This window comes from Toxotes jaculatrix, chromosome 23 (genome assembly GCF_017976425.1).
Source record: "Toxotes jaculatrix isolate fToxJac2 chromosome 23, fToxJac2.pri, whole genome shotgun sequence".
Taxonomy (NCBI): Eukaryota; Metazoa; Chordata; class Actinopteri; family Toxotidae; genus Toxotes; species Toxotes jaculatrix.
In genome coordinates this window covers 10,286,508-10,300,971 of record NC_054416.1, presented here as the reverse complement: position 1 = coordinate 10,300,971, position 14,464 = coordinate 10,286,508, and the positions used below count along the sequence as shown (strand labels likewise).

General features: G+C 42.4%; 1 protein-coding gene across 10 annotated transcripts in view; it reads left to right on the top strand.

The window, feature by feature from the left end:
• Positions 1–13,719, top strand: part of mark2b (MAP/microtubule affinity-regulating kinase 2b) — a 47,241-nt gene extending 33,522 nt beyond the window's left edge. For 4 of the 10 annotated variants that reach the window (XM_041031297.1, XM_041031300.1, XM_041031306.1 and 1 more), the window contains 5 exons: positions 3,549–3,815; positions 6,548–6,574; positions 9,923–9,961; positions 10,688–10,797; positions 11,128–13,719. In XM_041031297.1, the coding sequence (XP_040887231.1) occupies positions 3,549–3,815; positions 6,548–6,574; positions 9,923–9,961; positions 10,688–10,797; positions 11,128–11,477 (793 nt within the window). In that variant the 3' untranslated portion in view covers positions 11,478–13,719. The remainder of the gene's footprint in view (positions 1–3,548; positions 3,816–6,547; positions 6,575–9,922; positions 9,962–10,687; positions 10,798–11,127) is intronic. The other 6 variants (XM_041031298.1, XM_041031302.1, XM_041031301.1 and 3 more) reach the window with 5 other exon arrangements.
• Positions 13,720–14,464: the final 745 nt, after the last annotated feature.

Below are 14,464 nucleotides of genomic sequence, written 5' to 3'. Positions count from 1 at the left end.
AGTGGCAGTGAGTTACCGTTCAATCAGTTCCCCAAAGAAAGAAGCGCTGTACCGAGTTACATAGGGACGTAGGGACAGACAGGAAGAAGATGGTGGAACTCAAAAAACTGTAAACTGTACAAGTTAAACTCGTTGTCAGTCAATCCGTCTCAAACCTCACATTTACCCATTGCACCATAACTGAACAGTTAGAGCTTGAGAACAAGAAGAACAGGTCTTTCACTGTTCTGTACCTCTGACAGACCAGAGGTGTGTGTGTGTTTTTCTTTTTTTTTTTTTACTTGTTTTGTTTACTGGAAGGAAAATGAAAAACAAACAAGCAAACAAATTAAGAGAAGACAGTTTGTGGACCAGCCGGAATTAGATTTCCACATGCAAAGGTCTCCATAGCTAATAAACTTCCTCTTCTGCATAGTCTACCTATAGACTGTGAGTGATAGTGCCATTAAAAAAAAAACCTAATAAATGTTCTATTAGTTTGGGCGGTCACAAAAACAAAAAAGATATTTGTTGAAGTGTAAGTGCTCTGGGATTGATTCATGTTTCTGTGAAACGTGTATGATCTGTTGCATGCCCTGTCTAGATAATTGTCCTTTGTGTGATTTTCTGACCTGTGTTTGTTGACAGAAGGGTTTTCCCTGGCTGGTAGAAGTGAATTTCAGCTCTGTTTTAAGGAAGTATAGTCCTTTTTTTAAAAGTTCCCCGCAGCCTCTGTTTTTTTTGTTCTCAAAGGTTGTTAGGTGCTCTCTCTATACAGTCTGCTATGTAAACCCAGCTCAGTTATGAAGTTGCCTGGGAAAACCCCATTTTAATTTATTAAACATTAACTATACAGGTCTGATTGAATGAATGAAGTGAAGTAAGAGTGTGTGCCTTGTTGGTTGTGAACCCTGTGTGCGTATTTGCTTGGTTTGTGCGTGTGTGTGTTACTCTGTTGGCTAGCTCGCCTGTTTGACAGTGTCTGTTTCAAGGGCTACTTTGATATTTAGAGTTTTAGTCCTCTTTTTCCTCTGCAAGCCACGTGTCACAATACAGGGTGAAAGGTCTTTGAAAATGTTCCTCAGCTACCTTAAATACCCTCTGAGGCTGAGCTGATATGCCACCTGCTCAGAAAGAGACCCCCACCCTCTTTTGTGACAGTTGTCTAGTTAAAAAAAAAAAAAAAAATCCACAAATGTCAGGCTAAAATTCCAGCAGAGCAAATGTCAAGGTGGCCCTCTGGCTGTATGTGGTTTGGTCTGCTCTATGTTCAAGTCTTGTTCTGTTGCATGCGTCGTTCAGCAGTGAGCTTGGGCTGTTCAGAACCTGGTTGGGAACGCTGGAGAGAAGGTACCGCTTCAACACATAGACTGTACCCTGAGTGAGGAATAACGCACCCTTTTTCAGAACACAGCCTCTGTCCTTACGTCCCATTCATCCCTGTTTTATCCAGCTGTCCCCAAATACCCTACATTTCTTTTAACAACCCTTTTTTAATGCACCAGTGTTCATGGCCTGTGATGAATAAAGCGATGCTTGCACACAGGCAGCTCCACATTTGTATAAAGTAGAGGTGGAGTCTACCACAGGCAGATCGAGTGTGAAAATGACCTAGCTGTGCCATAAAGACACACCAGCCTTCACCCACCTCTTAACACATCACCTTCTCACATACCTTCTTCAGATTCTTACAGTCTGTCACTGATCCTTTCCTTAAATCAGTAAGGGACAGTGGAAATCCTTTTTATATATTTAAACAAATTGCAATAGGTAGTTTTTCCCTAATCACCAGTCCTATTCAGAACTGTAATATGTCACTCTGGTCCCCACTGATCGGTCTGATCCAGCCTTTCTCTCCTTACATCTATTTGTGTGTGTTTGTGTGGGGACCTGTCATCCAGAGTGGACAACTTGAGCATAGCCACACTGAATTAGAGGAAATGCTTCATATGTTCATCACGCAGCTACACTGGAGACTGAAAAGCCTCTTCTTGTGTTTTGTTTTTCTTTGTTGAGTGTTGAGTGAGTTCTGCACAGGACCATTTTCTCCAGTCATTCTCCGCCCGACAACAACATTTTTGACCTCTGCTGTCTGCTCCCACAGATGTGTTATCCCAGTCCCACTCCTGCACACAGGACTGCTTCTTTTTTAATACAAGACACATTTTTACAGAGTCCTCTTACACACCTAAACAAATGCTTAAAGAGTTATTTAACTGTTTGATAAACCATCTTTTACAAGGTGTGAACTCTAAAAGAAGCCTCATTATGTAATATGCCTTTGAAAGTAAAAAGAAAGAAGCTTCCCACTTGAGGCAGTGGTAACAAAGAATCCTCGGATCCTGTCCCTGCTTCCTCTTTGCTTTACCAGAAATAAAAACCAAATTATGTAAGGTTAGACTGTTAGATTGGATGGCAGATGGCAGTTTCTAATGTAAGTGACATTTAAACAAAAACTTTATTAAGTGACTAATCTAAAATGAGAGAGATCTGAGTGGGAAAGAGAGAGAAGAATGTTTTTGGGGAAAATATTTGGAGGAATACGGCAAACTCAGAAGCATGTGCATGCCTTCTTAAAGTTAGTAATGACTTCTGCATGAATTTCATCCTGTAATGACAAATGTTGATCGCTTGTAGAGTAGATATGTAATGCATCTGCAACTTTTGTGCTGCTGTGCATGTCCCCAGTCCCTTTGCAGCCCTCCACAGTGAATTATCCTTGGGTATTCATTTCTCTATTTATTCCACTCCTGTCGTGTCTTGCTTTGTGTGCACTTTGTGTTTGAGCATTTGCCATTTCTGTTTGTTGTGATTGCCATCTGCTGCAGGTGTGCTAGTGCCGCACATTGGCATGGAAGACGCACACACACATGCTTACAAAGCAGTTGCAATATTTTAGCTCAGTGAATAGTGACAGCGTGCAAGTGTGTCTGTGTGTCTTTGTCTGTGTATGTGTGAGAGAGAGCTGGAGGTTTGTAATGTTTTGCCCTATGGTTGGGGCAAAGAGGATTAAGTGTGTGTATCTGCGCGTCTGTGTGTCTGTCACTGACCTGATGTGGCCCTAAATATTGAGTTGGCGGACTTTAGGGATTAGATGAGACATTAAGGCGAGCAGACGTTGAACAGACATAGATACTTGTATGACCTTAAACTGAGGTAAGTAGCACTTATGAAGGAAGTCATTTTCTTCTATTAGTGTTTGTCTAACTGTGCCTTCTTTTCCCTCACCCCTCCGCTTCACTCCTTTCCCCCTTTTTTATGCCCCTTTTCTTCCCTTCTTCATTTCATCCTTCTTCTTTCATGCTCTCTTTATTTCTTGCTTTCTGTTTTCTGCTGTCCCATCTCCATCACCCTGAATTCTTCATTTGCACCTCCTCTTCTCTGCCTCTTCCTCTATCACACCTTCCAACCTCTTATCCCTCCAATGTTTTCGCACCTCTTTCTTCTGCACATCCACTTCTCTGCTCTTCTACACCCTCCTCTCTATCACCTTTTCTTCACCATCCTTCCCTCCATTTTCCTCCTCTCTCTCTCTCTCTCTCTCTCTCTCTTCCCACTCTCCTCCACAGTGCCCCACCTCAGCGGGCGCCCGGTGCCTCCCCGTCTGCCCACAATATCAGCAGCGCTGCAGTGACAGACCGTACCAACTTCTCCAGAGGGGTGGGCATCCGCAGCACGTTCCACGCTGGCCAGCAGCGAGGTGCCCGGGACCAGCAAGGCTCCGCCTACCCCGGCGGGCCCGCGTCCCCATCACTGTCACACGGCAACAGCCAGGCCCGGAGGCCACACGGCGCCACAGGGATTTTCAGCAAGTTCACATCCAAGTTTGTACGCAGGTGAGTAGCGGAAAAGAGAGGCAGGAGCATGGGAAAACTGGAAGCGAATAGTTCAGATTATACTTTAAGTCTTAAAGTGTGAGAGCAGAGAAAGGAAGAAGCAAAACATGAGAGCATATGGGGCAGAAGACGAAGGTTTGTAGTTTTGTAAATGCAAGGCAGTTGTGATAGCAACAGTTCTATTTATTATCCTGCTACTTTCTAGCTTAAGTACAGTTTGAAGCTTTTTCTGAGTATTGAGGTTTCAGTTTGAAGCAGAAAATCACTAGGTTTACGTTACAAGCCATTTCATGTGCTCATTTCCTCTCAGGAATGTTGTACTGTATGTCCATGTCATCACTGGTTTTCAGAGTATTTCTTTAAAGGGGCTGATCTCATCTCATCCCTATCACTAAACCCGTGCTGATCTGTAACTCTGCTGAGAGTAGAAAGGGAGAGGAAAGGAACAGCTGTGTCCTCTCTATAATTTTGTGTGGAGCTGTGGTGACTGAGGAGTAATTTTGGTTTTGGTTCTGCGTCTGGCCCAGTTTTCATCTCACTCGTCTAGTGCAGGTTGCAGCAGTTAAACTACTCTCATGGGTACCTGGTCGTAATGAAAGCTCAAGTTGTTTATTTATGTGTTTTTAATTTCCTCTGGAAGGGAAGTTTGTTTTCCAGCAGTGGTACAAAGTACACAGGAAGAGCTGCAGTGATGAAGTATGTTGAATATTGCCAGGCAAAATGTATTAATTATAGGTGGTTATACTATTGGAAAATTAGGGTTTCAGTGGGTAAAGGATGGAGTTAATGTTATTCTATGTTTTTCTTCCCTTAAAAAAAATATCTATAAAAAGACCAAAATGACTTCCTTACTCTGTGGCACTCAGCCATGATTGTACTCACATGAAGTATAAATAAGTAGGTCACAAATATATAGTTTGATTTTTAATAAAAGGGTTAAATAATATACAACAGCTGGGCACTGTAGTTTGTAGCAAATATTACTTGTTTTTGGTCTTTTCATGGAGTTTTTTTTTGGACAAATATGGACAATCGCCTGCCTTATCCTTTACATTACATTGCACTGCCACTGAAGTATGATTTGTCACAGACAGACAAGTTGTAGGCAGATTCTTACAAAGGAAATTGGTTGGTTATGTCAGGTAAAAAGCTCAGAGAACAAAAATTCATGGGCATATACTTAAGATAACATTCATTTAATCAATAATTGTCAGTTTTTGACCCAAATCCTGTGTGAAGGGGGATGAATGCTGTAAGTAGCTGAGTCAGAATGAGAGAGAAGGACAAGAGTGCAGAGGAGACAAGAAGAGGAGCAGCGAGGCATATTATTATCAGAGGCCACAGTCAGAAAGAAAGCTGTGGAGGAGAGGAGGTGACAGGAATTCAGGGTTTAAAGGTGGCAGGAACAGGCGAGGCTGAAAGAGGAAGGTCCAAGTGAGCAACGAAGGGAAGAAAAGCTGACAGAGCAGGTGAGATTGAGATTTTCATCTTCGCTCCTGTGTCACCAGCCAGCCCTGGAGGTTCATTTTGAATACAAGTATTGAAATGTGTGAGAAAGGGAGTTTGCAGTTGTATTTTTGGTGGTTTAGTTGGATAAAAAAAAAAAAAAAAAAGGACAGGAATTGAGAATGATCAGTTGTCTTGCCTGCATGTGTGGGTGTTGGTGTGGTTTGTGTGTGTGTGTGTGTGTGTGTGTGTGTGTGTGTGTGTGTGTGTGTGTGTGTATAGAAGAGGCGGAGGTCCAGGCACAGCCACTCTCCAGGCCTCCCACTCAGAGATACTGTAGCTCTGTGGCGGCAGTATCCATGGTTACACCGGAGATATCACTTTTCCCTCAACTATAAATACCGCTAGTGGGGACACCTTGACACACATGCAAGCGCTCGCTTGCTCACACACACATACACACACACACACACACACACACACACACATACACACACACTTGGCATGCTGGTGGGAAGTAGAGGTGGTGGAGACAGAGAGATTGTGTTGCATTTGTACAGTTTGACCAAACACACACACACACACAGACATATATACACTGAAGCTGTGTGTTTTATTAACATATCATATAACCTCACCACTGCCCTTTTTCGCTTGCTCTGGAGAGTGACGCTTCTCCGTCCTTCAGATATATTGGTGTGTTTGCAAGTGTGTGTGAGATTAAGTTTCTCAGAGTGTTAAAGATTAAGTTGTTGCTTAACGTGTGTTTTCTCTCATTTAAAATGTTGCTTTGTCTGTATAAGAGGTGGATTTCTATCTCTGTTTTTCATGTTTGAACCTTTCACCTCACGAACACTTCTTTTCAGGATCACCCAGGACTGCTCCGTATGTGGAGGAGCTCTTCATTTCATGTTTGGAGGGGTGGGGTTGACTGTGTTCGGTCGGGGTCTCTTTATGGAATTTTACAGAGCCCGTTAAATTAAATCCCCCTTAAGGTGTTCTGGTGTGCATTTAATAAAGTTGACACGTTCACACCAATCATTCCCACGTTGAAACACTGAAAGTTGACGGCAGGAACACTGTTGTTCTTTTTCAATGTTGGTTTGTGCTTGCTGCTTCAGTCCCCAGCGAGCCTGGTACATGTTGGACTTTTATTTCTGACAGTTTGCTTTAAAGTTTGCTACTCAGAGGGCAGCTTGTCTTTTGCAGGAAAGTCATAATTATATAAGTTTTATACATACGTTTTTTTTTCTCTTTCTTTCTTTATCCCTCTTTTGTTTTTGTAGAAATCTCTCGTTCAGGTTTCCGAGAAGGTAGGCAACATCCCCAACGTTAAATATAACCCCTTGATATATATACGTATATTCTCTTCTTCATATATATTTTACATATATATATATATATTTCCTCCCCTTTTGGTGTTTTGTGCAGCTTTTCGTTGAAATCTTCCTTTTGTGCCTTGATCTTTTCTCCTCCTTTTTTTTTTCTGTGGTTGGCCCCTTTTTTGAGCCTTCTGGTTTTGAGTGCCGTGTTTTGGCCCATTTTTAATTTATTTATTTATTTTTGGAATTTTTTTTTAACTAACATCCCCTTCGCCCACTCATGCATTTAACTCACTCACTCCATCATCATGCGGCACAATAACACCTCAAACCTCTTCCTCTTCGTCCCTCCATCATCCCTCCCGCCTACCTCTTCCTCATTCCCCCTACGCCCGCCCCCCCTTTTTTTCCCATTTATTTTTCAGGTAGTGTGTGTGTGAGTTCGTATCCCCCCTGTAGCGCCCCAGATTTAGGTCGAGTCGTAATGGTGCGATAGATCAAACTACTCCCTTCCTGCTCTTAACCCTTTCCTTTTCTTAGTTGTAGATGCAGGTAATGTTGTCCTTCTCTTCAGCCTAAGAGCAAACTTTGTGTCCAAATCTTAAAAACTGGTGAGGTAATGGTAAAATAAATAAATAAATAAAAGTCGTCCCACTGACCAAGCTGCTTTATTAATTTTTAAATTTTTGTCAAGCAGCACAGGGATTGAAGACGTCTGTTTTATAAGTCATTATGATCAGGTGTTTTCATCTTAGCCTTGTTGTGTAACTTCACCCAGGATTGTTTAATATTGCTAACAATTGTTCCTGCTAACGCCACCCACCAAACCATCAACCCATCTCACCTTTCTGCTTTCATCAGGTTGGGCACTGTAATTGAATTTGAGATTTCCTTAGCGATAGAGACTGGAGTTGTGTTTTTAGTTTTTTATTTTGAAAGTTTCAGTAGATCCCACTGGGAAGGTAGCGAGCCATGTAATAATAAGTCCCTGGCTGTGGCTGGTAGTTGTGGATGGAGGTAGAGAGGAGGAGAGGACCCAGGAGGGACGGGGCTGCAGTGTTTCTCAGGCTGCACTCTTTTCTGGAGGCTGCACTCTTCCTTTCTTTCATCGCTCTCTTCTCACTGTGGCACTGGCTCTCTAACAGCAGCAGCAACAGAACTGGATGGCTTTGACCCACTCTGGCTGGAAAAGACCTTTATGCTGTGATCACACACACACACATACACACAGATGGCACTTATGTATGTTTGCACTGACACACCCAGACATTTACATCAACACAGACAGTCTTTACTCAATGCTCCTGTAGATATTCACACTATATTCAGATGCTAAATACATGTTGACACATATTACATTTGTATATGTACAGACTGAACACACATTTCACAACCTCATGTGTCACACACACTTGCTTTTGAGTGTGTTGGCTGCTTCTTACCAGCAGGTAGAGCAGTTTCCTTTAATCTGGGCCATTGCTCCACCTGGTGGTTGGAAGTTGTAGACTAATTTTAATATCAGTGCTCTGATACCTTTTCAGTATTTCTATGTAAGTAGCAATACCTTATTATACTATTATTATTTGAGGATTCTCATATGCCATTTAATTTAAAATATTAAGTGATATAGTATTTGTAAATACATGGTAAATGTATGCTATTATAATGTTAATTAAAAGAATAGATTGTAGTTACATATATTTACAGTGCACCATTTGTAGTGGACTGTGCATGAGGTACATTTGGGATCAAGTAATCATCCTATCAGTCCTTTGTTTTCCCTTGATGTCACAGTGCCCCCCTTCTGGCAGCCATTTTGCATCCCTTACTGTTAAACTGAATCACAGCTGGGCATGCAAAATGGCACAAATGATTCAGTTTTACTTTGTTCACCAATTTACCTCTTTTTTTTTTTCATTATTTAAGAAAACCTTGTTATAACTTATTTCCACTTCTCCCACTTGTCATCTCCCATGTGCTCTGTTTTTAACCATGTTTCTGTTGCAGGAGGTATTTTACATGGTGTTCTTGGTTATTATTTATTTATTTATTTATTTATTTATTTATTTATTTATTTATTTTTAAATGGGGCAAAACAAGAATGATACCTTTTCCCTCAACAGAATGAATTTATGACCATAAAGTGTTGAATTTGTCATAAGCGTGTCACTATCCATCCACCATCTGCATGTGTTTTCCTGTTGTCTGTCTTTGTTTCTTTGTTGTTTGCTTTTCTCCCTTCAGTCCGTCTTTGTGTGTCATGTCTGTCGGTATGAGAGAGAATATTTGTGTTTTTGTTACGTTTTTGTTATACAGGCTGCAGTTAATGTTAACATAATGTTGGTTAGGGTTCTCAGGAAGAGTGTGTGTGTGTGCGCGTGCGTGCGTGCGTGTGTGTTAAACTTCCTGTGTTTAGGTCCAGTGTTACTAATACAGGTTCTAAAGCAGCACTTTAGCCACAGCACCCGCCTTCACCATGCCAACCATTGTGTTCCAAACCATTCCATCCTGGTACAAAATGTTCCATCTCACATTTTGTTCCCATCGTTCCACTTTGTTGGAATACATCCCATTCCATTCCAAACCGTTCCATTCTGTTCCACCCTGTTCATTTTGTAAACTGGCTCCATTTCAGTCCATCCATCACCTTTTTCTGATCTTTCCTGGAGTTGGTTGCACCAGCTCTTTGTAAATTCTGGGTTAACCTTGCTAAGTGGAGTTTAACGAATTTCCAAATTAGCATAAACAGATGTTTCACTGTAAACCACATGCATACTACCACCCGTGAAACATGTTGCTAGTGATGCTACAGTGACTTCCTGTTTCCTTAGTTGGTTGCTTTTGATTTCATGGCTCCACAGATGTTTCCTAGCAACCAATTTGCAGAAGTTGTTAGTAGCTAAGATACTACTTATATTTTAATGGTGCAACTAAATTTAGTAACTAAATTGGAAATAAATTTGCAAGTAGCAAAATGAGTTAAAACTGAGTTTAGTGTTAGTAATAGATTTATGAATAAATGGTCCTGTTCTTCACTCATCTTTTCAAATCATTCAGCACTCATGCTTTCTGTTTAATGGTGGAGCTGTAATACAGTGGTTGCACAGAGTGGACTGGCATTGCACTGTGGACCGTGACATCCTCAGGTGGCCCTGGACTTAAATTTGAGCAAGTTGGAGTGGAATTAGATATTTGGCATCAAGGCTTTAGGTGGATTGGAACATGCAGTCAGGCATGGCGAGCAGCGGGGCTGTGCCCAGCGAGCTTTACTATCTGTTTAAGAGTCCAGATGTTGCCCCTAGCCCTCAAAAGACTAAACTTGTGTTGATTTTTTTCGAGGAGTCCGTATGAGGGAGAGGGTCGGGATGAGGGGAGCAGGTGAGATACAGAACAGCCCGGAAAAAAAAGAAAAACCCTACAAACCCCCAGGCTCTACCAAAACCGCCTGCCAATCAGTAGACTGGAGCTGATCAGTAGAAGATCTCTGAGCTTGTTGTGAATGGCTGGGAGAGGGGCGGGGGCCGAGCTGGGATGTGTAATTGGTTGGTGATGGTGATAACGGCTTAACCAATCAGGGGACGGGAGATTAGCAGTGAATGGTAGCATCCCTGAGAGTTAGAGTGATGGTGTGGAGGATGACCTGCATGGTGGTATGAGTGTGAGGGGGAAATCAGAATCCAAGTACCCAAATGTGTGTTTGTGTCCAAATGCACGTGAAATACACTATATCTCACACACACACACACTCAGATATAAATTCACACACGTCTCTATGATCCGAGACGTGCACACAAACACACACAGGGGTACTTTAAAAAAAAAAAAATTTTTGCCTTGTGTTTTCATTCATTTCCACAACCTCACCATCTCCCTCTTCCTCTCGATCCTTCCTCTCCTTTCCTCCCCCCTTTTTTGTCTGTTTAAAAAAAAAAATATTTCTCACACTTTTCCCCTTCTTCTCTTTGGTCATTTCTTCCTCCCTCTTTCCTGTTTTCTTCCACCCTCACCCTTCCTTGTCCCCCACCTCTTGTCTCCATCTTCTCTCGCCTCCGTCCTTTCCTTCTTCTCCTTCTCCGCCCTCCACCCTCCCACCCCTTCACTCAGGTCCATGCTGAGCAGTACAGTGGACAAGTCGGAAAAGACATCTGGTGGCGTCCTCTCCTCCTCTTCCAACAATGATGAGAACAACTCCTCACCAGGATCTGGTAACACTGGTATGGCTGAGCGTCGTTACTGTTTTCTGGAACAAACTAAAGAGTCACATCCTCCACTTCATTATATTGAAGTGTGGGATTTTACATTCTCAGGCTGCATGAGAGTAAATCACTGGCTCTTTAAACCAGTCCATCAGTGAGGACAGGACTCATTAGTTGCAGCCTTGGTGTCCTTCATCCTTCCTCGTCTTCCTTCACACTTCATACTGTTTTTCAATCCTTTCTCCCCTCTCATCTTTTTCCTCCTCTCTCACTTTCTTGTCTCCTGTCTCCATCTCATCTCCTCTTTCCTCCATCTTTCTTCCTCTGTCTTCTCCTCCTTCCCTCCAGGTGGCACCGGCACCCCTCCGGCTATTGCCAGCCAGAAGGACTCGGCCAAGCCGCGCTCGCTGCGCTTCACCTGGTCCATGAAGACCACATCGTCCATGGAGCCCACGGAGATGATGCGCGAGATCCGCAAGGTGCTCGACTCCAACAGCTGCGAGTACGAGATGCGCGAGCGCTACATGCTGCTGTGCGTTTCGGGCAACCCGGCGCGCGACGACTTCGTCCAGTGGGAGATGGAGGTGTGCAAGCTGCCGAGGCTCTCCCTCAACGGCGTGCGCTTCAAGCGGATCTCGGGCACCTCCATCGCCTTCAAGAACATTGCCTCAAAGATTGCCAATGAGCTCAAACTGTGAGTGCGGAGGAGCAGTGAGGAGAGATGAGATTGAAGGGAGGAGGTGGGAGGGTGGAGGAGGCGATAGCGAGGATGAAGATGATACTGTAGGTGGGGTGGGGGCGCTGTGGAGGTCAGGAGGTAAGCTAAAGGGTGGGATCACTTTAAAAATAACCCGATTGTTATCTGGACAAAGGTCTGAAGTAGGGCTATTGGTTCTCTGAGACTAGAAAATGTTTCTTTTCTAGAAGTTTTGTTCCTTAAGTTCTTGAGGCCCTGCGATTAGAAACTGAGCTGAGTTGTGAAGTACTTACAGACCGAGGTCTTCTCTCTCCCTGCTGGGGTATTTTGTTTAATTTTTTTTTTTTTTTTTTTTTTGGGGTCACGTTCTACTTAGACGTTCCACTCTTCTGCATGTCCGATCTGCTCCCTCTGTTTTTTAGGAGTCACACCTTGATCACTTTGACCACTCCTGTCACTTCTTCCTGCTATTTATTCCGTTTCTCTGCACGGTTCTGCTGCCAGGTCTTTCTGGGTACGGGGTGGAAACCCAGGTGAAAATGCAGGGGGGAGGGTTTGATGGAGGACAGAGAGAGCGGAGGAGTGCTGGGGAAAAAAACAAAACAAAAAACTTTGTACTTTCTCTCTGAATGATTGACAGAAAGTTTGGAGCCTTATTTTGCTGGAAAACTCAAAGGAGTTTTGATTGAATCTGCTCTCATTGTCCTCCAAAACTGAATGGACTCCAACTGAGCCAGGACTTTGGCTGCTGAAGCCCACTGTCACACACACACACATGCTCGCATACACACACATGCAGACACACACACACACCCTTACGGATGGATTTTGGATGAACAAACTCTTGGTTAAAGGACGCTCTCCACCCTCCACCTGCCCACCCACACCTCCCCTCCTGCCCTGAAATGAACTTTTGATCCATCCTTAAAACACCTCCCTCCTCCCCTCACACACACACACACACACACACACACACACATACATTCACACACTCTTCACCTCCCTCTCTTCCTCTGATTTCAAACTGAACTCAGCACAAACACATCCATCTTTTCACCTCGTCACTCCCTTTTTCTTCCTCATTTTTAATTTCTCTCCCACCATCGAGTCCGAGGAGGCCAGTTTAGACTTGATGTCATCATTGATCATACGGGCTACGACTTTACGTCCGTACTTGTCGTTCTTTTTTTTTTTTTTATTATTATTATTATTTAGTTTCCTCTTATTTTATGGCTTTTAAAAAGAGTTGTGCACTGGAAAAGAGGGGCATATTGGAACCAGGGGAGGGAAGGACAGTTCATGGACGGGGTTGTTGATGGATTTTTCGTTGCCTTTCTTTGAAGAATTTAATTTGGGTTTTGTTTTTGTTGCGTACGTCAGCACATAACTGCTCGAATGGTGATGAATTTTATTTGTTTGTTTGTTGGTATCACTTCGGTTGGCATCACGCCTTCATATCCAGAATGTCAACCCTGAACCGACGCATTTCTTGTCCTTCATTTTTTTTTTTCTCCTTCCAAACCACCCTCTCTGCTTCACATGTTCCCAAAGAGCAAACACACAACAAAGGTATCATTGGAGTATGTAACAAACAGTATGTGTGTGAGTGAGTTAATTATAAGAGATCACTGGAAAAAAAAAAAAAAAACATAAAAAGAATCGACGACGACAACGAATGGTGAATTATTTTCTTCTTCTACTTTTGATTTGATAATATATTTTTGTGTCGTTGAAAAGTTTGGGTTTGTACAGACTAGGATTTTTTTTTTTTTTCGGGAGGGGCGGGTGGACGGGGTGTGAAGGGTCATGTCGGATCATATCATTGCTGCCTTTTCAGTGTAGTGCACCTTTAACACACACACACATGCATTTAACATCCAAACACAGCTCACAGTGAATCGGTTTAAACACCGAAACCCCCCACAGTGCAGAAGTTATCGACGTATTTAAAGATGATGATGATGATGGTGGTGGTGACGACTACTGCTCGTTAATTTTTTTTTTTTTTTTTTTTTGGGCCATTTTTACTCTTTGTTTTTATTTTCTTAGATTATTTTTTAAGGCCTTATTGGTCCAGAATGGCTTGAAGAAGAGACAGAAAGCAGAAAAGACTTCTTCGTCAAAATGTTTCTAAAATCAGAGCAAACGTTCGCGTTCACAACCACAAACCAGAAGAAGTCACTTCCTTTTCTCTTTCTCTCTCTCTCAGTGCGTTTGATCCACCAGTTTGTCAAAGCAGAAGAGAAAAAAAACACACACACACACACGGGCGGGGTTAGAGAAGGGGGACAAGGCTGAGTCCCGTCAGCTGGTTGTACCTAACTTAACACTTTTCTTTCTTTCTATCACAATGACACACTGTCGTTTTTTTTTCTTTCAGTTTTTAATACGTCAGATTTTTCTTTAAAAGTTGATCATTGTATTAAGGTGCTGGGTATTGGATTCTAATTATTATTCTGGCTGTTGCTGTTATATTATCTCTTTCAGGGTTGATTTTATTTTACATTATTTCGTTTTACATTGCTGTAATTTACATTGATTTTAAATGTGTTTTGAGCAAACTGTAACTGTAGTGGTGGGTTTTGGGGTTGGGAGGGGTGATCAACTCCTGAAAAATGTATTATTTGTTTGTTTTGTTTTTTTTTTTGTGCAAAGACAAAATGATGAAAAATTACAATGATAGTAATAAAAACAATGATATAATGATAGCCTGACTCTGAAATCCGTCATGTGAGAAGCTTTTCAGGACCAATTCTCTGAACAAAGTCCATTTAGTAGCTGTTGTGTTGCTCTCAGTTGTGTGTCTTGATTTTTTATCAGCAGACTGATTCTCCAGCAGAGCCGGTGCCAGTTGGTGCCTCAGATTGGCACAAGGGGGCGCTGTGACAGACCATCATTTAAGTGACAGCTTCCTGTGCAGGTTTGAAAGTGTATGAAAACTAGACTTTGGTCTCTTTCAGGTGTGTAATAAGTATTAATGCTGTTTAT